Source organism: Mus caroli, unplaced genomic scaffold (genome assembly GCF_978045245.1).
Source record: "Mus caroli unplaced genomic scaffold, Mus_caroli_1 scaffold_1, whole genome shotgun sequence".
Taxonomy (NCBI): domain Eukaryota; kingdom Metazoa; phylum Chordata; class Mammalia; order Rodentia; family Muridae; genus Mus; species Mus caroli.
Genome location: NW_028227256.1, coordinates 172418939 through 172444063, shown reverse-complemented (window position 1 = coordinate 172444063; position 25125 = coordinate 172418939). Strand labels below are relative to the sequence as shown.

Genomic DNA, 25125 nt, shown 5'->3' with positions numbered 1-25125 from the left:
GTCATGGCAGGAACAAGGGAAGATTCTTTTTGAAGTTTTTGTCACTAGTTACAGCAACTGTACTTTGAGAAGGCCCCATTTTTCACATAAAGGCCCTTTTCTCTCACTAATTCCTGTAATCACTACAAAAACTCAAAAGACCACGTGCTGTCACTTATGCATTTAATGGTGACTACAGCAGGATCAGGGTCACACAACCCATTAAGCTGACAGGCAAGAAAGCCCACAGGTCTGACTTCATCCTGACCAATCCTCCAGATGACCTGGAAGCTGCAGTGTAGAGAAGCACTCTATACCTCATTTCCCAGGGGCCTCAGTGCTCTGTGTTATTATACATAGTGAATATGTGCACATGAAACATGATAGTAAACTACTTTTCAAATTGTTGGCAAAAAAATCAAAGCTTAGACAGTAACAGTCACTGGGTATTTTGCTTTGTGTATTATTCAGCGTCAGAAACACAGGCAGTAGTGATAAGGTGAATAACACCAAGGATGACCCAATGATAAAAACCTGATGACTAGCCAGGACAGGTAAAGTGTTCAGAAAAAGAATGATTCAGCTAGCATCCACTTTCTGAATAAACTGAAGAATGATCATGAGAGCACCCTGAGCAACTCTGCTCTTCAGCCCTTAGTATGGTATTAATTTTTGGACACTTTGAGGGGGACAGGACTTGCTTCCTGGCCTTATTCACAGTTTGCTGATTGTTTTAGGCTTGTCAAGATGGATCACACCCTGGGAAAGAAGATGTTTCTAATTTTCTTGCAAGTTTGTAATTTTTTTTTTCTTTTGGTAAATGACATAGTGCCTAAGCAACTGGCTGATTTTCCAAAGACCTCTACCGGGAGTTTGAAGTAAGGGCGATATATAAACAGTGCCTTGTTAGTGGGTTAATCCATGGTGCCCAATTTAAAGGAATCAAAGTTTCAACATGTGACTAAGCTTTGACAATCAAAGCTTTTTTTAAATTATTTTTAAAGTGGCATCATTTTGAGAACTGTATTTAACCTTCAACAATTCCACATTGGATCAAACAATTGTATCACATCTGTGTCCAACAGTAAGCAAGCCGTTTATTATTTCTGTTTATGAAGACATCTTCAATACTGCCATTCCAATATCTCAAACTAATATTTTTTTATTTAATGAATAGGTCTTTTAAAGTATCTACTGTTTAGAAACTTTAGTTTCCAAAATATTGGATTTAAAGATTAAACTATCAAAATTGTGCTGGTTTATTTAAAACTTGCCTATGTATCTACCCATGAATCTGTCTATGTATTTCTCTATGTAAATATTACTATCTATGTATCTATTATATATCAATCATCTGTCTATCAATCATCTATCAATCATCTATCAATCACCTATCTATCTATCTATCTATCTATCTATCTATCTATCTATCTATCTATCTATCTACCTACCTACCTACCTTGTTCTATCTATCTGTCTTAGTTAGGGTTTCTATTACTGTGATGAAACACCATGACCAAAGTAATTTGGAAGGAAAAGGGTTTATTCAGCTCAAACTTTCATATTGCTGTTTACCATAAAAGGAAGTCAGGACAAGAACTCAAGCAAGTCAATAAATTGAATGCAGAGGCCATAGGGGGATACTGCTTACTGGCTTGCTTTCCATGGTTTGTTCAGACAGCTTTCTTATAGAATCCAGGACAGCACAGGGACAGCACCACCCACAATGGGCTAGGCCTTCCTCATCAATCATTAAGAAATTGCCCCCCCCCAGGTTTGCTTTATAGCCTAATTTATGAAGGCATTTTCTCCATTGAGTTTCTCCTCTCTGACGACTCTAGTAAGTGCACCAAGTTGACATAAGATGAGTTACCACACTATCTATCTCTGATCACTGTGTATAACATTACTAGAACCAATGAAAGCCCCATCAATGCTTCCTTCCTATCAATACTTTCAATTTGTCTCCTACTGCTAAAAAATTATCTTTTTGTATTCTTGAATGTTATAGAAATGGGAATATACTGTTCATGTTAACTTTTGTATGTCAGTATTATTGATTGTAAAGGTAAATTCTTAATTTTTATTGGGGTATACTATCCAATTGTGTATCACAATTTATTCCTTTTAAAATATGTATGTATTTTTATTGTTACATGTATGGTTATTTGCCTGAACATATGTATGTTCTCATGTATACCACCTGCATGTGTGGTGCTCACAGACACCAGAAGAGGGTACTACATCTCCTGGAATTGGAGTTAGGGACAGTTGTAGTTTGCCATGTAGATGCTGGGAAACCTAACTTAGGTTCTTAACAAGAACAGTCAGTGCTTTTAACTACTGAACCACCTACCCAGCCCCAACAAATTATTCTTTAACTCAAAGCTGATGGATATTTTGAGATTGTCAATTATAGTTATCATACATAGTGTTATGAACATCCTGTCTCATAGGTTTTTATACACATATGAACTCATTTCTTTCAGATATATGGATATAAGTAAAGCAAGCTCATGACTATGTCACAGATTACATATATTTAATATAATTATTTACTACTAAGTGATTGTCCAAAACACTTTTACTTTTCTTCAAATTGGTAGAAAGAGTAATAAAATGAAAAAAATAAAGCTTCATACATCTCCATGATTTTCTTAAATACTTTTTAACAATGTGATAGTTAAATTATTTTAAAACAAAGGTGTAAGTTGAACTAATTCGCCCACAAAATCCAACTTCATAAGAGATGTTCCCAGCTGTTTCAAATACTACATGTATAGAAACATGTGTGTAAGGGTTGGATACACAAAGTTAGGATTCATCAATGACATTTTAATGACTGTATCCATGACCACTGGCTAAGTGCTCAGGGACAATGGGAATAAGGTGATAAATATAACTATTGAACAAATAATTGATGGGCACCTTATCATGTACATTCTAACCCATAAACTTCCTTCCTTTTGTTCTTCCTTCTCAGTCATTTTCATCTGAGCAACACCCATTCTCAGTCACAGAATACTCTCTATACTTAGTGGCACTAAAGTGTTTGTTGAATATTGACTTTGACTTGTCTCTGAGTATACATGCATCCTTGGAAAGCTCTATTGGTAGTGTTATTCAGTTACAACTGCTCAGCCAGCTCATTCTGCCGTGCCCCGCTAGACTCAGGGAAATGTGCAGAAGACAAATGAAGCCACATCAACATCCTCTGCAAGATTCTTTCAGAAGTCTTAGACAACCAACCAGTTTGAGAACCAAAAGCTAGGGTGGGATTATGTACACTTCTCTCTCCTAGTTCAGGGTTTCCTAGTTCAGTTGAGGGCAACAGTGAAACTCAAGTCAACCCTGGGATGCCATAGGTGTGATGAACTCTAACTTCTCAAACTAGGCTTAGTCTTCAGTTTCTCTACTTTGCCCTGCAAAACTGAAGCATGCAACTCAATGCTTGGCACAAGGTTAGTACTCACTCAACAGGCATGGAGAAGATTAATGCCACATGGGATCTTTGGTTATCTTCCTGTTCCTATGAAATTCCCTTATGTCACTACACCGTGACTAAATCTCAGTGGAAGACATGTGTCTCCTTCTCTAAGTGATTCCATCCCAGGACAAAAGTCTAGCTGGAGTGCATAGTCCATTTCTACAATGCTCAAAAGGGAAAGGTGCTGAGAATGAAGAGTAAGAAACAGATGCGCCTTGACAGTTTTTCAGAGCAGGATCTTGCAAATGGTCAAGACCCAATTGTGCAAGATTTCTTGTTATGTGCAAAGAGAAGAGCTAGGTGTACCGTCGTGCCCAATCACCTGAGCCATAGCAAGTACCTTTAGTAAAACTCTCCACAAAGAAGAAGATAGCCGACTCATGACTCCTCGCCATCACTATCATCTCTGTAGGATGGGTCTGGAGCAGCTGGAGAGCACAAGGCATGGCGGGCAACAGAAGGGAGAGACTGACCTTTTAGCAGGAGACAGACTGACTTTTTGAGAAACAGAACAAAATAAAAACAGTTGAGAGCCTGGCAAAGTGGACCTCTGTGACTCTGAGGCCAGGTCAGCCAGAGCTATATAGTGAGATCCTGTCTCAAAGAAATAAGGAAATGTATTTACTCACTGAAAAAAATAAAAATAAAAACAGTAGAATTTGGAAGAAGAAAATGCAGGAAGAAAACACACAGGCATCCAGGATCACTGTAGAGACAGGGGCAAGGGAAAGAAGAGTTGAAAACTCTCACTATAGGTCCACTTGTGAAGAGACAAGGGGGAGAGAGAGAGAGAGAGAGAGAGAGAGAGAGAGAGAGAGAGAGAGAGAGAGAGAGAGAGGTTCACACAGTACATCTACATCAACACACACATCCCTCCAAAGTGTTTAGAAAGCAGAATGTAAGAGTAGGGGGATGAAGCTCTGGGATGAAGGCTACGTAAACACTACAGCAGACCAAGGGCAGGATCCAAAGCAAGAGAAGAGACCTGGGAAGCATAGTCCACAGCACTGAGCAGAAGTACCGAGGCAAAGTGGGCCCTGGTTTGTACACACCACAATGCTGCTGAGGCCGTTTTCCCCTCTTCCAGCAACTCAGTCAGTGTGCAGGGCCTAGGGCATTCTGCAAAGCTCTTTTAGGCGGAAGCACTGGAAATCAAGAGTCCTTGCATTGTCCCGACTCCAGGAACATACAGCAAGTACTGAGTGCTAGCACACTGAAACAGAGAGGGCCAGCTTGGAGCTCTGGTCTAGCTCTAGGGGGAAAACAGTGAATCGGGATTTCAGGGGCTAAGGATGTAGCTCAATTACTAATGTGCTTGTTTGGTATACTTGAGGTTCTGGATTCAACTCTTAGCACCACATAGACAGAGTGTGTCTGATATAAACCTGTAATCTCAGCACTTAAAAAGTAGAAATAAGAAGATCAGAAGTTCAAGGTCATCCTTAGCTTCTTAGGGACTACTAAGTTGCTTCTCTGCTGGCAAAATGAACCAATTCAAACCAGATTAAAATATATAAATGCAGGTTTATTGAGAAGTTGCTCTTGGTTGGGTAGGTTCATAGGCCCCAAAGGAGGAGGCCAGGGAAATCTCCATCCAAAGAGAGACAGAGAGGGGAAAGAGAAAGAGAGAAAGCCCACATGTGCAGAGAGAAGGCAAAGGAACAGGGGCGATGGGTGAGCGGCGGGGAGGAGAAAGAAACCAAAATATCTGAATTATATAGCAAAGAACCTCTAGAAGGAAGGGCAGCCAAGTCCCTGAGCTAGAAAGTTCAGGGTTGGGGTTGGAGCATGCCAGGTAGGGACTAAGAGATGCTGGGAGGACCTGGAGGACAGATCTGCATTGGAATATAAAACAGCCACTAGAGCTGTTTGTTCCAGGATCTGACACCCCAAAGGGACCTCCATTTGGAGGCTACCAAGGAAAACTCTGAGCTCCAGGTTTAGTGATCAAGCAGTTGATTGCAAGTGATTACGCATAAGAGCTAAGTAGTGGAAAGCTGGACACTGGCAAGATAAAGACCACCCACCCTCAGTCTCCACCACCCCTAGGTTTGAACTGGAGCATCTACATGATCATTTCTTCCTCCATAACTAGACCTTCTAAGGTAGTGGAGATTTGGGTCAACTGGTAGAGAGCTTGGAGCCCACCCCAAGGGGCCCTGACCAGAAAAGCAGCAATCAGAGCTGGCTCAGCCAGTAAACCACACCCTCTGGCTGCTAGGCAACCACCTCAAATGAAAGTCAAAGGAGCCAAGGAGCACAGACTAGGTTCCCACCAGAGTCTGAGCTGAAGAGAATCTGAAAGAAAAGTTAGTAGGTTGAGGCTTACATCACCACTGCTGTAAGGATTACCTTGCAGAGGGTTGGACTGTGATCTCATTATTTCCCTGTTACCTTTTTGTGCTGTATTTTTATTTCATGGGAACTCCTCGCCCCCCCCCCCGGTCTGTTTCTTTGCTGTGGTTCTGAGGGTTGAAATCAAGGTCTTGTACACACTCAGCAAGCAGCACCGCACCAATCTGCACACACAGGCCTGTATTTCCTTCAGAGCTTCCTGTTCTGTCTTCTCGTTTTCACGTCTAATTTCTCTGTCTTCTCTTGTTCTGTTCTAGACTCACAAAGAGGCCCAGGCAGGGCTCTGGCTCCGAGTTCTATGTTAGCTTTCCAAGAGCTATGATTGTATGAGCACCACACCCTACTTTTAATATGCAAGTTTTAATCCTCACTTCCTATTCCTTTCTCCTGTGTCTCTGCTTTTTTGAATTAATCAGCCCCATGTTACATGGCTTTCTCGTCCTCATCTTTTAAAGCTTTCTTTTGTTTTCTTAATGTTATTAGCTGAGCTGTTGCATCATTTACCCTTTATGTCTCCCGTTAATACGTTTTTTGCTCCTTTCTATTTTATAAACATGAAAATATAACAAAATCTATGCTCTTGTATAATTTATTATTTCCCATTTTTTTATTCCTAACCATTATTTTTAATCGGTGACAATTGTAATGACTACAATTGTTAGATATTTGCTTATGAGTATTCAACAAAGTCAGTCAGGAACCTAATTGTTATGAAGATTCATTTATTGCCATCGTTCAGGCCCTTTGGTTTGAGAGATAAGAGATAGAACATTAGCCTGAGGACCCAGGATGAAAATCCCTACATAATTTTCTTAGTGCATAAAACAAAACCACATTCCTTTTCTCAAGTACTGCTGCTAGTAAACCGAATACTGGACCCATCAAAGCTAGAGACACGATACGCATTCTCATGAGTACAAGCACAGAGGAGCCAGCAAGAGGAAGACAACACCACTGAATCAAGGTCATACTAAGGTTTATGCCCCTCATAGATACACAAGTGGCAAAAGCTAGCATACATGGATGGGGTCTTGTGAAAGAAGAAACCATGACTATTGTGGCTACTTCAATTTAATCCTTGGTTGACATTTTTTCCTAGGCATAAAACTGTGGTCAATCCAGAGTTTATGTGTAAGGATAGCCTGGGTACAATATTTATTTATGATTTTAGTCATGATTTTATTTATGATTTATTGATTGATTGCAATATACCAGGTTTCCTACTTTTTCTTTTCTGTGTGTTTGTGTGTTTGTGTGTGTGTGTGTGTGTGTGTGTAATATATGCATCTACATGTGAACCTGTGTGTGGACACCAAAGGAAGCCTTAAGTACAGTTCCTAGTGAGATGTCCCCATTTCATTTTTAAACAGTCTCTCTCTCTCATTTGCCTTCATCTTACCAAGTGTGTGACGCTGCTCATCCAGCAAGCCCTAGGGATCTGCCTGTCAATATGCTCCCAGCTCCGGGACACAGGTCCTTATTACCATACTCAGCTTTTTAATCGGTGCTGGGAACCAAGTGCAGGTCCATGTGCCTTCAAGGCAAATGCTTTAGTTAATGAATCATCCCCTAAACCTTCTTCCACTTCCATTATCGCAATAAAAAATCTAGTCTAAAGAAGATGTAGGAATGAAAACAACTTAAGTCTGTCTCTCTAGATTGCTAGCGCCATGACTGCAGAAATGAAGGCCATTCAAGCTTGAGGGATGATGTCTCTTCAGAGCCATAGCAGAGGGCAGAGGAGACTGTCTTCATCACGCTGGCTGTGCCCTTCTGCCTATAACTTATCTGTGAAGATGCTGACGCAGGTATAGTTGACATTCTAGTGACGACAGACCCCGTCTTGCCCGTCTTTTAAAGCATGGCCATTGTTTGACAGAAGAGTTATGGTAAGCAGGATGATGCCTCTTCGTGGCAGAGAATAAAAACAAAAAGCAAACAAACAAAAGCAAACAAACAAAAGCAGACAGACATGCAACTGGAACTGGACTTGGGTTTAAAGAGCTGCAAGCCAGCACCTGCACACACAGGCGGGGGGCACTCACCCTTCCAGAGCCCGCTTCCCTTTCTTCTACAATGGATTTCCCCTTTTCTGGAAGATCTCTACACCCTTCACATCTTCTCCAACTGAAGTTCTGCCCAGTGTGGACCATTTCCTTGGCCCTTCTCACCCTTTTCTCCTCTTTTCAGGGGTCATCGGGAGGAAGGGAAGAATCATGGCGAGGGTAGGGGGATCAGAGTCACCTGAGGAGGTTGTCAATGCAAAAAATTCAATAATTGATTTAATTTCTGCTTTTTTTTTTCTTCTTTTTCTTCTTCTTCTTCCCTAGACAAACTCCCTGATGCGCTGTGCTGAAGGGAGCCCTGATTAGAAGGGGGGAAAAGGAATGGAATTGAGTTAAAGAGACTATCAGCCAAAGACTTCAGGAGAATTTATCCTCATATGTTTCTCCAGATCGAAGGCCTCTCCCAGCCTGTAAGCTATCACTGAAATACACAGGCTCTGGTTGCTGGTAGGTTTCACCAATGGTTAGCACAGAACCATTTTCCAAAGAGACCACTGAGGGAGCCCAAGGTGAGAAGATCAATGCGCGCTTGCTTCTGTTTCTCTTTATGAGAGCAGAAAAAGAGGGAGCAACTGCTGCTTTGGTTGTCTCTCTAATCCGTGGTAATAAGAGTTCATCCAAAACATGGTAAAATGGCTGTCGGGACTTTTTTTCAAATGTCACCATGACTCAAAACCTTGGCATGTGTCCTCATTGCCACGTTGCTCCTGTCAAGTGACTTCCAAGTGCATAAATGTCATCGTTAGCATCTTAGCAAGGGACATGATTCCACAACGAGGCTTAAGGAGAGAGGGAAGGATAGCTCCTACTAACATCAGTTGATGAAGTACCTGATAAAACTGATGAGTGAATAAGAGTGTGAGCCAGTCACGAGCCACTGGTAATATGCAGCAGTGTGCATTCTGAGAAGATGATGCTGATGTAGATAAAGAAATCCTGGAGAAAATAAATACACGAGTAAAACAGAAAGAACAGAGTAAGATGAGCAGGAATGATAATGGCCACAAGTGGCAGAGTCAGTATAATCGTGGGTGGTCTGGTGAAGAAAAATACCACAGACGATTATGAAGGAGGAATGGTCTGGTGATGAAAACAGGACAGTGGTGTCTATAAGGCCATGTCAGCAACCTCAAGGAAGGCAGGCAAGATGGTTCAAGAAAAAAAAAAAAACAAAAAAAACTTGATATATTAAACAGCATGCTAGTTACTGTAATGAGTCATATGTCAGCTATGCCTTCTAGAATCTCCCATGGAGCATAGTTTGCCCTGTATGAAATGCTAATTATATTTCAATTTGAAAAAGCGGAAGAAGCGATAAGGATGCTCAAACAATCTGCAATTTTAAGCCTAGCTAAGACAGATAACACTCATTCCTCCTAGGAGTAATGGTTTATTAATTGTGAAGTAATAGTGAAAGTGTTTGTAACTATACATAAAATAACACTTTAAGCAGGCTTTTAACTCTAGAATAATGATTTCCAATCATGAAGATGAATGAGCAAACAAAAGATACAGACATGTCCCCATGGGCATTGTACTAACAGAACATAGGCAATACTATTTCCCGGAAAAACACGTGCAACAAGGGTCCACTGAGCAACATGGTCAGCAGAGATACCTGAACTCTGGACATACATCAGAATGTTTTCAAAAGGAATTTTTTTTTCTTTTTAAAGGGTCAAACTTGGGGCTGGTGAGATGGCTCAGTGGGTAAGAATACCCGACTGCTCTTCCAAAGGTCCGGAGTTCAAATCCCAGCAACCACATGGTGGCTCACAACCATCCGTAACCAGATCTGACACCCTCTTCTGGTGTGTCTGAAGACAGCTACAGTGTACTTACATATAATAAATAAATAAATCTAAAAAAAAAAAAAAAAAAGGTCAAACTTGGAAGTCAGAGACGAGATAGAGACCAGGAGAACTTACTCCAAGCTATGTTTCTCTCCTGTCTCATTAACATATTCATTATAAAACAGCTAAGACTGTCTCATGAATGTGCTTCACTCTGTGTTGGTGGACGGACATCTGCCAATACAATGAAGCTTAAATGTGAAAATCCCCACCATCGAGTGAGATCAAGGCTGACTAGTGGCCATGGTCATTACTAAAGTGATCCCAAGGCCATCAAGAGTCTGGATCATCTGTCCTAGAGCCCTTCTGGGCCTTGAAATCTGACTTTCTCTTAACTTTCATTTAGCTGATCAGATTATTTTCTTTAAATTCTTGATCATAGCACTTGTTGCCTTCCTACTTCGTATTCTGTCACTAGAGCCACCACTCCATCTAATGATTGTCCTTATAATAACAATATTTTGAAATAGACCCATTTCATTCACATTTAATAGAAGAATAAGAATTATATTTCTGTTTTTAGAAACAAAGAATTTATTTGAGTTTCCTATATAACGGTGTTGTATTCTCTCTGGAAGATTTAATATGTGATTCAAGGAAACAATTGGGTGAGGGAGTTTTATTGTTCTGTTGGCTATGGAAAGTCTCCGTGTCTACCTTCTTCGTGTGTGGCAGCCTAAGGAAGCTGGTATTACTGAAATGAGATTTTTTTTCTTTTACTTAAAACAAAACAAAATCCCCCAAAACAAAACAAGCAGCAACAACAAAACCAGCGGTCAGGCTGACATATCCAGATTACCATAACACAACTTTTAAAACAAGCTATTCTGCCTTTCTCTGTCTGTTCAAAAAGCAGAGGCTTGCTTAAAACCAAAATGAGCACACCAATGTTTGCAGAGAGCTCTGCCAATCAAGGCCTCCCCGCCCCCATAATATAATGACTACCAGCTCCAAGTGAATCTGACCTGGGATTCTGGTATCCACAAAACGTTAGCAAAAAGCCCTGCGAAGGGGTAGGATGAGAATGGATAGACAAATCTCAAGAGAAAAACTGTCTTGATTTTAGCAGGGCAAGGATGCTACCAAGAGTTACTGCCTTATGTTTTGCAGAATGCTTAGTGACATCAGATTACATATGGAGAAATAGGGCAAGTCTAAGGGCAATAGGAAAGTACACACAAAGTCATATAGATCAGTTAGGGAAAAAAATGCCCTCATTTCCACTTTATGGCTATGGGGGGTGGGGGTGGGGGCGGATGAGGGAAAACAAAAAAGCCTGAATCTTCTGTGGAGCCCCGTCTGGTCTGATGTCACCTCCTCTTGCTCTCTATTTAACTTTATTTATATCATTTGAATTCCACTCGCCATGAATTCTCGGTGTGAAGCTTATAGGACAATCGCTTAAATTGTAGTACTGAGAGTGTGGTATTTTCCAGATACTTTTTTTACTCTAGTTAACAGCATTTTTGGGGACTGGAGAGAAAGATAGAGATGCCTCAGCAGTCTGCTCTTTCAGAGGTCCCAGGTTCAAACCCCAGCAACGACATGGTCTCTCACAATCATCTATAAAAGGATCTGATGCCCTCTTCTGGCATGCAGGTATACCAACATATAGATAGAGCACTAATATGCATAAAATAAATGAATAAGTAAATAAATCTTTTAAAAAATAATCTGTGTTTTATTCTCTGATGAGTGGATTCAATAAAACTATAATGAAACTAAGTCTTTTTTGTTTTATTTTCATTTTTTTCTGTTTTGAGGCTAAAATGTATAAACAGTACCTTGGTACTATAATGAGAAAGCAGCAGTGAGCCCTAATCCTCTATGGAGGCACACATAACTATCACCAACCAAGTGGTGTATTTTCTCAGTGTCTGTGTTTATAAAAGACAAAGAATACTGTTTTCCACAAAAGCATCAGACCGTTTATCACTGCGTGTGGCAGGGGGAAAGGAAGGTGAGTGGGGAGAGAGGCAGAGAGGAAAAGCAGAGGGAAAAGAATAGAGAAACTGAAGTGAGACAAGAGAGAAAATTTAGAGTAGTGAAGGGATGGGGCGGGGGATGGGGGAGGAAGCTAGTCAGCACATGCAAAGGAGCTATGAGTCGCCAGAATCAGAAGTTTTAAATATTCCATTACGTTGACGTTCAGTAGTACAAATGAATCACTTTATGCCTGTTCAGTTTTTGTAAGTTACACAGGTTGAGGAAAGAGGTGGAAGTTGGTGGGAAACACTCAAGCAGATGCTGGTAAATTGTTCCGAGATACAAAGAGCAGCTATCCTCTCTGGGGAGGGCAGCAGGGAAAACTTCAAAACACAGAGCAGAGTGAGTCTGTTTCCAGGGACTTCATACCACATGGGAGAAGATTAGCCCAAGCAGAAGAATCGGTGTAACCTCAGAGAGCATTGACTAAAGGCTAAAGACAAAGAGCGACAGAAAGCACACACTGATCTCTCTCGATCGCTGTTAGAAATTTTGGAGATCAGACAGAGTGAGAGAACAAGGGCTAGAGACCATGGCATTGCACAACATGGCCAATGAGAAACAACAGCCTCCAGCCAGTGGTGGGAAGGGGACAGATGAGAAAATAAACAGCGGACTCACGGGGAAAACACTGGGCCCATTACTGAGCAGATATGTGGCCCAAACATGCATGGAACCTGGGATCCACATACCATATGCTTTCTGGGACCCCTCCTCACACCATATCAGTGGCTTGAAGTCATTTTGAAAAGACCTTGTTGAATCAGGAGCCAGCTGGGTGGCTCTGGAGACAGGGATTTCACTGTGTGCTCTGAGGAGCCCGGAAAAGCATCAAGTGAGAGCAGGCCTGTAAATTCAGAGGTTCTCAGCCTGTGTGTCATAACCCCCTTAGGGGTTGAAAGACCTTTTCCTCAGATCCCACAGCAGATATCCTGCATATCAGATGTTGACATTATGATGCATAGCAATAATAAACTACAGTTATGAACTAGCAACAAAAGCAGTTTTATGGTTGGGATGCCCACAACAGGAGAAACTGGTCTAAGGGGCTGCAGCCGAAGGAAGGCTGAGAACCATTGCTCCAGTTAGAGCAGAAAAACGAAGTCAGAACCGCGGAGAGCTCCAAGTAGTGGAATGCTGGCCTGAGCTATATGAAAGGAAGAGCCTTCCTCCCTTCTCACTCTTGAAGCCCAGCCTGGAAGTCAACTGCCAGAGGTAGAGGCAAGTGAATCTACTAGGGGCAGATGTATAGCAGCAATGCAGCCTCCCATAGGCCCAGAACACAAAGGAGCCAGTGTCTTGTGCCCACAGCACAAAAGATCCACAGTAGCTTTGCCCAGTCTCTAGAGACAAAAAGACCACCTCCAATCCCTGCTTCTCAAGCTATTCGGCACAACCTCTCTTGTGGAGATTGTAAATGACGATAACAACCCACCCACTTACATTCCTGAAACCCTACTTAAACTCAGTGGGCCATGCACATAAAAGAAATGACAGTAGGAAGTTGGGAAGAAGGGTTTCAGTGTGAGGAGGAGTGGGGATGAGACAAGGCAATGGGAGATGAGTAAGGAAGGAATAGAAGATGAGGAAGGAGAGAGGCAGAGGTGGAGGGAGAGGGAACCAGTAGAGAGTCTAAAGTGGGAAGACATGATGAAATTTATATCCATGTATACAATGGTCAAGAACTTTTTAAAAAGCAAAAAGAACTGATGACAGAAGAAGGCTTCTGAATGTGCATTGAACAAAAATTAATGAAAAATCAAAAGCATGACCAATCTGAGGTGTTTGCAGCAGACAGTGTGTGTCCATCCTGAATCGGATGACATCATTGTAACCTTAGTTCTGAGCATACATGCAGTCTGGACTGGTCAGGCCCTTGTAAGGTAGAGCAACAAGGACACCCCTTGGCTGAGACTTAAGACTATTTTAGTTTTACTAAGCACACAGTGTTTTTTAATTGTATTGAAATATGACATTTCACCACAGAACACCATTCTTCAGGATGTATCAAATTAATGCATCTTTGTTCTGTATGGTGTTAGAACAGTCAACCTTTTAAATTGGTATTTGAATTGCTGATAGGTTTCATAAAAAACTCATACAAAGAATTTTGGCTTTGAGGTAGGAAAAAATTTCTAACAAGTTTAAAAATGGGCCTAAATAACCATTCTATGCTATATATGATGAAGTACCACTCACAATATTGACTATGAATGGAAATACTAGTCAATTCTGAAAAATGTTGAACATGCTCTTTGTCTTGGAGTATCAAATATTTAACCAGAATCTAATTCTTTATATTAAAAAATGCAATGATAACTACCTCATTAGCAAACAAATCTATCTCAGTGTTTAATGGCAAGAAATCAATATATACCAAAAATTGCCTTGATAAATTTGTTTATAACTTATTATCAATGGCTAGATACTATATGTATTTTCTATACCTAGGTATCCAGAGTCAAGTTGAAGAAAAAACAAAACAAACAAACAAACAATCAAACAAACAAACAAACAAACAAACAAACAAAAAACCCTCAAGCAAAGAGAGACTGGTCAAGAGGTAGTTAGGAAGTTAAAGGAGATTTGTCCTTGAGTCATGACAACTACTTGGCCCAAACCACGGGTCCTTCTTGCTGGCAGAGAAAACAAACGCCAGCACAGGAGGCCAAAGAAAACAAAGGTTCCATTTCACTACAAGGAGCTAACTCAAAACCCAGAAAAGAAAGCTCCTTGGCAAAGATATATGCACTCACCCATGGAGTGACACCCTGGGGTGATGGTGACCAGTCTCTTTCATGTTTTGTTTTTCCAGTTTTTGTTTATGCTACTTAAACTATTTTAGTTTTTTTTTTCTTGCCTTATTTTATATTTCCTTTTGGTCTTGACTCCTCTAATCCCCTCTCCATGACCTGTGGCTCTCTTTCCTTTCCTCCAGTCCTGCCTTCCTCCTGCATTCGCTCCCTCTCTTGACTCTCCCACCCCAACCCCTGGAATTAGCAGAGGGAATGGGATGGTTGGGACTCCTGATCTCCCTATCAAAGCCTCTCAAATATGGAGCCCGCCCTATAAACTACTCACCTAGCACTTAGTGGTTTGGTTGGATTTGTTTTGTTTTGTTTTTTAGTGTTCCCTTCTTTCTTCCCCATTCTTCTCCCCATCTTCTACCATTTTACTCTAGTGTGTGGTCTTCAAACAAGCACTGCCTCTTCACTCCACCTCGATCCTCTCTCCTTTATTATCTCATGCCATGTAATATTCTTTATTTTCACTATTGTGGGTTGCTTGTATTCCCTTTCCCTTGTTTTCTCTGCCATGTTTAACTGAATCTTCTGTGTTTTCTTTCCCTGTTGCTCTGATAAGAACAACTAGTTTCCCCCTGCTTAGTTTCTTTCCATTTCTACCCTTAGGTAAGTCATACAGACACATCTTAGAGTCCTTGCTCCTACAGTGTTGTGAAGTTATTGCAGTCTGTGTATGAGGTGGAAGGGTGACTGCTTTTAATTGGCTATTATTCTGCCTTTGTACTAGCCTTATCTACCACCTGTGGTGGTTTCTTCCATCATCTGTGATTAGTCTTGATGGCATTCTTTCTAAGCTCCTTCCAACAGTTACCTAGCAATAGCCAGGACAGCCTGGCTTGCTATAAAAGGAGTTGTTTGGCCCCTCCTTGCTCTCTCTGGCCCCTCTCTCTCTGACTCTCTTCTCTCCCTGAGCCCTTTCTCCCTGGTTCTCCTCACTCCCCTCTCTCCACCTGTTCCTGGACTACTGCCCCTCCTCCTCCTCCTCCTCCTCCTCCTCCTCCGCCTCCTCCTCCTCCTCTTCCTTTCTCTCTCTGTCTCCCTCTTTCTCTCTCTGTCTCTCTGTGTCTCTGTCTCTCTCTGTCTCTCTCTATCTCTGTCTCTCTGTCTCTCTGTCTCTCTCTGTCTCTGTCTGTCTCTGTCTCTCTGTCTCTGTCTCTGTCTCTGTCTCTGTCTCTGTCTCTCTCTCTCTCTCTCTCTCTCCTCTATCATCATCAACTCCCCTTCCCATGCCCAAATAGACTCTAAACTATTCTACACTATACCTGTCTCGTGGCTGGTACCTCAGGGGGAAGGAATGCCTCAGGATGAGGCTGCAGAGGCACCCCTTCTACTTACCATACCACGCTGTACAAAGCATATCTTTGGCTTTTTAAATAAAACACAACAAGTCTTGTTTCTGGACAGCATGTCTAAGTCCTTGGGCTGAGTATCAAGCTACAGTGACATCCATAATCCACTGGGGAGAAACCTCACTTCACCTTTACCAAAATCTAGTTCTACTTGTACACTATAAATATTTAAATTAAATAATATAGGTTTCTGAAAAACACCAACCAATGGCCTTGTCCCAGATGAGCAAGTTTCAACAAAGAAAACACAAGAAATATGATGTCAGGACAGCATGAGTTCTCCAAAAATAAACAACCACACAGTAACGGATTTCAGAAAGGATGATATGCATGAAATTTCAGGCAAAGAATTCAAAAGGATTGTCATAATGTTCAATGAAATCAAAAAGGACATGAATAAAATGGATTAATTCAAAGAAAATACAAATTGCTTAATAATAAATAGGGCAAAATGGAATGTGAAAGATAAATTCAATAAACAGGAGTGCTGTATTTAAAAAGGTCAAATAAAATTTTGAAAATTAAAAAGCTCAAACAGCAAAAAAAAAAAAAAAAAAGTGGTCAACCTCACCAGTTTAGTAGACCAAGTAGAAGACAGGATGTGAAGACTTGAAGATAAGGTGCCCTTATCCTTATGGTATCCTTACGGCAAACTCAAAGACATTAATAAAAGCTTCAAAGCTATAGCTTTGAATACTCTATCCTTATTTTTATCTTATACCAAAATGAACTAGAGTTTGTAAAATCTGGCTACCGTTACCAGCATCTCTTCAGACAGACAAAAGGTGGAAACTATTGATATTGTAAGTAAATGAGTCAAAAATATATAATCCTCACTTGTATGCAATTATTCAAAATTATGTTTCTGTCCATGATAGCGAAAGGTAGAGTCTGACATTATTAAACTGGCCCCAACATGGACTCCAGGTAAAATTTCTTGAAGTTTAATTCCCATCCTCATGTCTCAGAAGGCAATCCTACACATTGAGAGGGATGAGCAGGAATCCCGAGGGGCCATGGGAAGCAGGTAAGAACAAACTATGTTCACCTCCCTGAAAGTTTCCAACAGCAACACACAGGAGGGGCCTGCTTTGGTGTTGACTGATTTACTGTGGTTTAAATGAGCTTCAAGGAAGTCTTCACTCACTGTTTTATTCTCGAAAGTCATTCCTTAATCCTCTCTGCCTATCTAAACTAAATAAATTCTTCAAGGCCCACTTCAGGTTGCATCTCATCCATGCAGCCTTTATCCCTGTTAGATATACACTCTGTTCACCTTCTGACCACCCACAGTGTTTAGCAGCTTCAGTATATACCATATAACCTGATGAAGGACTCTAGTTTAGGAACTTCAATGACTTAGTAACAGTCTGTAGAAACCTCTGTACCCTCTCTAGCATTGTGATGGTTATAATTGTTACATGTGTGCTTTGAAACAGTGTCTCCTGTAGCTCAGGCTGCCCTCAAACTTGCTAGGTAGCTAAAGATACCTTAAATTCCAGCTCTCTCTGCATCTATCTCCAAGTGTTAGGATCACAGAAGTGAGTCACCTCTCTGATTATACATATACATATATCACACACACACATATATATACATACATATATACACACACATACACATATATATACATACATGTGTATATATATGTACACACACATAGATATAGATATAGATGATATAGATATAGATGATATAGATATAGATATGTCCCACTGCTATATTTCCTTATAAAATGAAGAGACTCTGCTTTCTTCAGGTCAAAGTTAAAAAAGATGCAATTGTGAGAAATTGTACTGTCACTGTTAACACCAAAGTTTACCAGGGAGACTCAGGACAGATCCTAACCTCCTACTTTCCAGGCCTCTCTGCAACAGTTACTCTCCTCTAAACTTGTGGAGAGAGGAAAAAAAAGAAATTTCTCATCACCTGCCACAAAACCTAGCATGGATGCTTTATTGTCCACTCTCTTTTTAATCCTTATGGCTGCTCCGTAAGAATAAACAGAATATATTAGTCATTAAAACTCAATGTGCTTTTGTTATATACCTCGTCTGCCACAGTAATAATACCATACACAGTATTGTGGTTATAAACCAAAGGAATTATCCCTGAGCATGATCAAAGGTTACAGAAGTAAGGTGCACTCTATCAACTGTAATGTAACCAATGGTAAAGTGTAGTGAGGCTAAGGATCATTAGCTAATTGTGCTTTCTTTTTTATTACACTGCTGATTTTTCATTTTAGTCATTTACTTAGAAGTATATAAACATTTTTTTGGCCTAAAGAAAACAAAAGCTAGAGGTTATTATTGTTTAATTCGTTGAATTGATTGGGTATGCTGTACACATAGCTATAGGAACAGCATATTCAAAAAATAATAAATCTTTCAACATCTAAAACAAATCCAGATTCCACAAAACCTATGTTTGTCTAATTATAGCTTTGTATTTTGATGTGGTTTCCTATGTAAATACATTCTAAAGCCTGCAGCTGGAATGTATTATATTAAAAACACATGTTAAACATTATAAAGTTCCACAGACTGGAGCAATGGCTCAGCAGCTAAGACTGCCTGCTGCTTTTGCGAAGGACATGAGATCAGTTCTCAGCACCCTCTTTGGGTCACTCCCTATTGCTCGGAGGAATCTGGTACCCTCTTCTTGCCTCTGTGGAACTTTCACACACTCAAAGCATATACTGCACACACATATACACGCATACACATAACTTAAAAGAAATCTTAAAAGTCACAAAGTAACAAGTGTTTATTATGAGTCACCAAATCTAGATAGCCATAGTAAAAGATATTTGGTGTTCCAAAACTCTTTTAGTTTTCAGTCGATAAGCCAGATGTAACTACACATAACTAAAACACCAACTTGCTAATACTCAGGTGACCACTGAACTGCCACCCTTGAGGTAGCCTATCAATTACCAATTACAATGAAACAGGATTTGAATCTAAAAATGGCCCGCTTACAGTAAGTCAATCAAACTGAAACAGATGCAAAGGTGAGCGAGATGCTCTTTTATACTTTTCCTAGTTATATTAGTGTTAGACAGCTCAGAAATGGAGCATGTACATGTGTCCAATTCCTTAGCAAAGCAGGAATACTAATTTTAAGGATTTAATACTAATTTTAAAGGCAATTGCCATTTGGGGCAGCAGCATCCACAGGTTCTGGGTTAGGCGCTCCCACATGGGTCAGTGCCCACTATTACTATGAATGTTTCTTATATGAAAATTTCAGTTTAGGCGATAATGCAAAATGGTAAGACAGACTAGAATACCAACTATTTAACCCCTTAGCACAACTGTACTAAATGTGAATTTTAACAAACCTATTCACTGCCTCTCCTTACCATTACCCAATTTTTCTCTTTTTTTTTCTTTATTCCAACTGCATTTCCCAAGGCTGAAATATATCCTATAAAGGATATATTTAACCTTTCTAAATAGTTTCTCTCCCTAACTCTGGGAAGAACATTTCAATCTGACAAAGAGAAGAAATCTATGGTAAGGTCTATCCCAATAAGTAGTTATTCACCTATCAGTCAATATGCAGAAAAAAATCACACAGATTCTCTTAATACACAGGCTGCACTATGCGTGCACATTTATCCGGTGGGCAGCATGTTCCATTACGCCCTGCCTAGGATCAGACACTACCTGCTGAAGGCATACTGGAGAGAGGCTGTTGTGTGTGGTAGGCTAAATAAAGACCCATCCCCTAATCATAGCCACAGTGGCTCTCTGCCTCGATTCACGATTTAAATGCCACAAATCCTCTTTCTTTGTACTGCTCACAGAAGCTTATGTGTCCGCGGCAGCAGTTAATCAGATACATTTCTATTTAACTAAGAAAATGTCACATTGCATGGCACCATAGTCTATGACCTTCTCAACATCTGTTAGAATGTGAAAAGGGGTTTTCCCCCCAAAGTGTTTCCACATACAATTATGTAAGCCTAATTACACTTCATTAAATATTTAACATACAGAATAAATACAAAGTCGTTTTTTAAATTCATCATTTGAGACTCCATGTATATTCAGAGAAGATACCCCATGACCATACTTATCATTTAATTATGAAGAACAAATACTCTGGAGGAAAATGGCTGGAGATTGAACTGTTTTGTGCCCTTAGTAAACTGGGAATATCATGGATATCTTTCTCATGCAGCACTTTTGTGTACCACGAGCCAATGTCTGCCCATCACATAAGTGTGTGTATGGGGTACAGTTGTTACAGGAGCTAAGAGGAGTTCTGAGAGCAGTAAGTATGCATGGCAAACTGCTGGCCCAATGTAACTTATGGCTTGCCTGGCCGCTGATGAATAGCAGCTATTTCCCATGCTTCCCAAAAAATATACATTTCCTCCCGATCTCACTGGACATACACTTGACTAGATGCTTCTGTTTTGATGCATTTTATTTTAATTACCAAAAGCTTTCTGAATAAAATTCTCTCATTTTACCATTCCCAAACTCTGAGTTTAATTTTTATTTAATGAAAAAAGACAATAAGACAGGCTCATTGCTTATATTCACATCAATCACCAACACAGAAGAGAAGAGGGGAGGCTAAACATTTCCTGGCTCTAAAATCTTCTTAAAAACTGGACCAGAGTCTGCGAAGCTCAGACACAAGCACCGTATGAGTTGCTGTTTCTAGTTCTGCTTCTGTTTCTTAAGAGATAACGTTGTTGTTCTTTTGGGTTAGATTAATATCCAGTTTTGATGTCATGCCACACTCATTTATTTATCAGCAATGCTGTCAGACTGTCATCTGATCAAGTGCTCTCACCTTTGCAGCTAACTTCCTGACGCATATTACTTCAAAATAAAGATTAAAAAAAAGAACATAGTGAGAATAAAGATGAATATGTGTCTCATGAGTGAAATACAAATTGTTGTCTCTTCAGGGTTTTGTTTTGTTTTTTGAGCAAAGAGAACATAGACTCACAGCAGAAGAATCACTGTTCTATCCAGAGCATTACCCTCTTTCTCAACATGTCAGAGGGCAGTGTACTAAGCAGAGGAGCCTTCTAATACCACGCTGGAAATGTCTCCACTAAGACAGTGGAAATATCCCAGGGACTCTGCTAAATAACAATGCTTTTCACCATAACCTTCCTTGCAAGAAGACAGATCACAGGAAAATCTTTTTGTGATTTTTAAATATTTAAAGCAAAGCAGAACTTCCATTTTCCATTGTATATACTAAGAATTTCTTGAAATACCTCCATAAAAGCATTGGCATTAAAAGCTATTCATTTTACTGGGAATGAATCGTGAGACGGCAAAAATGTGTGCACCTATCACTAGTATATATTTTCCATAAACGAGAATGTCCATGAACACACCCTGAGAACACGCTTTCCTAAACAAAATTCGGAATTTCTCAGGGAAATAAAATAAAGACATTTTTCTTCCAAATTCAGTCAAATGAAATAAAATTAGGTTTTCTTTTTCTCCCTATAATATATCCCTTTACACCATATTTTCTAGGCAAAACAGAAAGAATTTTTATCTCCCTAAAGAACAAACTTGAATTCAGTTCCAATACCAGGTGAAGTTAGCACTGCAGAGCTTAACAGGAGTCACAATGGGGGGTGGGGGGGGAGTTTACAAAACCTCTTGGTAACAAAATGAGGTCATTCTGCTGTGATGGTATTCAACACAGATGAAGTGCATATATGGAAAGAGGCCATCTCATGCCAACAACTTTAATTTGAGGATTTGATATTATATAAGTTTTACTCCAGTAAGCCAAAAACTGAATACTATATCAAATATCGAAGTCCTACAATGCCAGCCAACATACGAGCTATCGTTCTCATTCATGAATTCACATCTGAATTCATTTAATGAAGCTTCTGGTATTGGGGGATGCAGAAGGACTGGCTTGTTTAGCTGGGTATTCAGTCCCTGCAGAAGAGACTTCCCATGCTATTGTCAAGTGATTGTTTGGGTGTGCAGCTCTCTGCAGATTCTGCACTTTCTGCTTCAATTTTGCATGAACCGCATTCTATCTCTGGCATGGTCCATGATAAGAGGTAAGATGACCCAGCCTCAGAATGCACTATACATCTGTATCATGTGGAGAGTCGTTAACAATAGGTATCTCTTTTAGAGAAGATGTGGATCCTTAGTATCCAAATAAATCCACATCCAAATCTTAGATTATTGTAATAAATTTCAAGAATAGTCAGGGATAATTATAAGCCTTTCTCCCTCATTCATCTGATCAGTTAATTTAATACATAGTTTTCATGGTTGGTAAAGATAAAGGTAATGTCATGTTTACTAGTATCGATCAGCAGCTACCAGAAGCTTATAGAATGCAATATAGAAATGCAGAAACTGGGGCAAAGATCAACATATTGTCTAGGTTTCTATCCTTACAAAATGCCTAGTCCTAGCCTGTCCACCCAGTCTGCTATGGATTCCAGGAGTTAATATATCCCATTGTAATCCATCCATCCCTGGATGAATTTGTCAATGTCCAATGGGGAGGTGTTGTCTTCTCTGAAATATTAACAGAAGCAATGCAGTTCCATGTGCCTTGTTGCATTATCTCAGTCAGATGCAGAAGGTCTAGGAACTGACCCACTGACTGTCACTGATTTTGGGACTGGGTGAGAAGAATACTGGGACATAGCCTCATTTCTTCCCACTAAGACTGACCTCCTCCACAGTGTCTTGCGTCCCACCTCACACAAAGATAGGTATTCCTCCATTCCATGGTGAAAGATGGGTACTATCAGCAATTTCTAATATCTCCGGCTCACTACTATGGAGATTTGCCATATCTTGCTGAATGGCATCCTAGAGACTCAATTTAGAGTGTCATTTCATGGCCAAGTTCAATGGGTCTACCAATTCAAAAATGTTCATAAATGTGTGTGTGTGTGTGTGTGTGTGTGTGTGTGTGTGTGTGTGTGTGTGTTTAAGACATCCTGTTTTCTTTCTTTATCTGATTCATGCCACAGGTTAGATCAAAGGATCTAGCATGAAAAGATAAAAATTTTGGAAGGGGTCAAGGCTTTCTTCCATATTTCAAGTACAGTATAAAGATGTAGCTAGGTTTAAACAGCACCTATTTAAGCTATAATGGCAAAAGCCTTTTCCTTGTTTGCCTCTTTCCATGGATATTAACCCTTAGATGAACTTAAATCAAGAAAAAGAACAACAACAAATAAGCAATGGTGGAGGGTCTGGGAAATATGTAGCAATGAACACTAGTCAGGTTGGTCTCTCTGGACAGTTACACCTGTTCTTCCTGAGTCAGTCTTATTTAGCAACATATTCTAACTTCCAGCTCTTCCTTGCTATCTGCTGAAGGTCCAAGGAGACACCAATCATAAACCATATCAAGGCTTCTGTTGAAACGAAAGTTCAGACTGTCTTGAAAGGTCCCTACAGTAAGAAAACACAGAAATACTCACTTGTTTGGCCTTTGTCTTTGAAATTGTGTCAGAAATAGGTTTCTTTCTCTCCTTTACTGCAGTTTTAGAAAATAATTCTTCAAATTCATGACAGTCTATGGATGGCTCTTCAATCTTTTCCCAAATAAGTGAAGGGCTGGAGTCTCTAAAAATTAATCAAAAGAACAATAAAAAGCAAAGTCCTATATTATGATGAGCAAAAAGAAAGAGGACACAGAGAAGGGAGAGAGGGAACTGAAGGAAGAAAGATAAGGAAGAAAAATGTGTTATCAACTTGATGAAAAGGTTAAAATGTCAAAGTGAATAAGACATTTGTTCAGTGACAATTTTATGATATTCCTCTTTATGAAGTCACCCCCATGAAAACATCAAAGCAAGCCCCTGTCAGCATGGGCAAGAAGGGCAAGGAAGGCTTGATTTCTTATGTCCCAATCCACTTAGTCTAGTAGATTAATTGAGGGTTAAAAAAAAAGCAAGTATTTCCAAGGCTAGGTGAGGTAGTAAACACCTTTAATCCCATCACTGTGAGTTCAAGGCCAGCTTAGGATACACAGCAAGTTCTAGGTCAAGCTAGATCTGCATTGTAAGATCCTATCTCAAAAAATTAATTAATTGATGGATTAATGCAAACATACATATACATACATGTATGTATATGTATATATACATACATATACATACAAGAGCACCTGTGCCTATGTGCTGCATACACATGCATATAAAAATAAATAAAAGCCTCTATCAAAGACAACGTCCCCTTGTGGCGCATTGCCACCCACCTGCCCACTGTCAGTTCCCTTCTCAGTAGCTCCTTGTTTGTGCTGTGCCACTAAGAAGACGTAAATGTCCTTTATAAAATGTAAATCATGAGGTAGAGCACCATATCCTGGATTTGGAAAGAGCAGGCCTGACTAGAGGTGAGAATGATTGCAGGGACTGCAGAGATGGTTCACTGTCTGCTCTTCCAGTGGTCCTGAGTTCAATTCCCAGCAGCCACATGGTAGCTCACACCCATTTTTATTGGTATCTAATGCCCTCTACCAGTGTTCATGCAGATAGAACACTCACATATAAACTTATTTAAAAAAAAAATCAATGTATATAAATTGTAAGACACTCATATGAAGAATAGACCAGAAATGGGGGTCAGGATATAGTGTATCTGTTGGTACTTTGGTATGGTCCTCCCCAGTTACCTGGCAACAGCCAAGTAGGCCTGGCCCACTATAAAAGTGGCTGCTTGCCCTCTTGTCTCTCTTAACCTCTTGTTCTCTTACTCCTGTCTCTTGCCCCCTTGCTCCCTCTCCTCTCCCCATTCCCTTCCCTCCTTTCTCCAAGTGGTTATGGCCAGCCTCTACTTCTCTCCTCTCTCCTTCTTTCTGACTTTCTTTGCCTCTACTACTCTTTCTTAACTCCCCTCCTCATGCTGTAAATAAACTCTATTCTATGCTACAGAGTTGTGTGGCTGATCCCTCAGGGGGAAGGGATGCCTTGGCATCAGCGCACAGAGACATCTCCTTCCCCCACACCTCACCACACCCCCACAGAACATATCTCGATGTTCCTTTATCTTTTTATGATCACAACAATATACTCTCCTGAAAAGGTTTAGTGAAGAGAAAAATCAATACAAAAATTACAACGGAACCCTGTTCCTAAACTCGTGCCCCTTCGTTCAAGTACATCAAGGAATTATAATAAAATAGAATTTAAAAAGCCAGTGGCATCTAAAGCTGTGCTTTTTTTCACCTTTTCCCCTGGATTTAATGACCAAGCTTTCCAGCACA

At 40.2% G+C, this 25125-nt stretch overlaps 1 protein-coding gene across 1 annotated transcript in view; it reads right to left on the bottom strand.

Annotated features, from left to right (window-relative positions):
• The window catches only part of Fmn2 (formin 2), a 326068-nt gene that overhangs the window by 183524 nt on the left and 117419 nt on the right, over positions 1 to 25125 (bottom strand). Inside the window, exon 6 of the mRNA XM_021173977.3 lies at positions 23339 to 23483. Coding sequence (XP_021029636.2) covers positions 23339 to 23483 — 145 coding nt within the window. The remainder of the gene's footprint in view (positions 1 to 23338; positions 23484 to 25125) is intronic.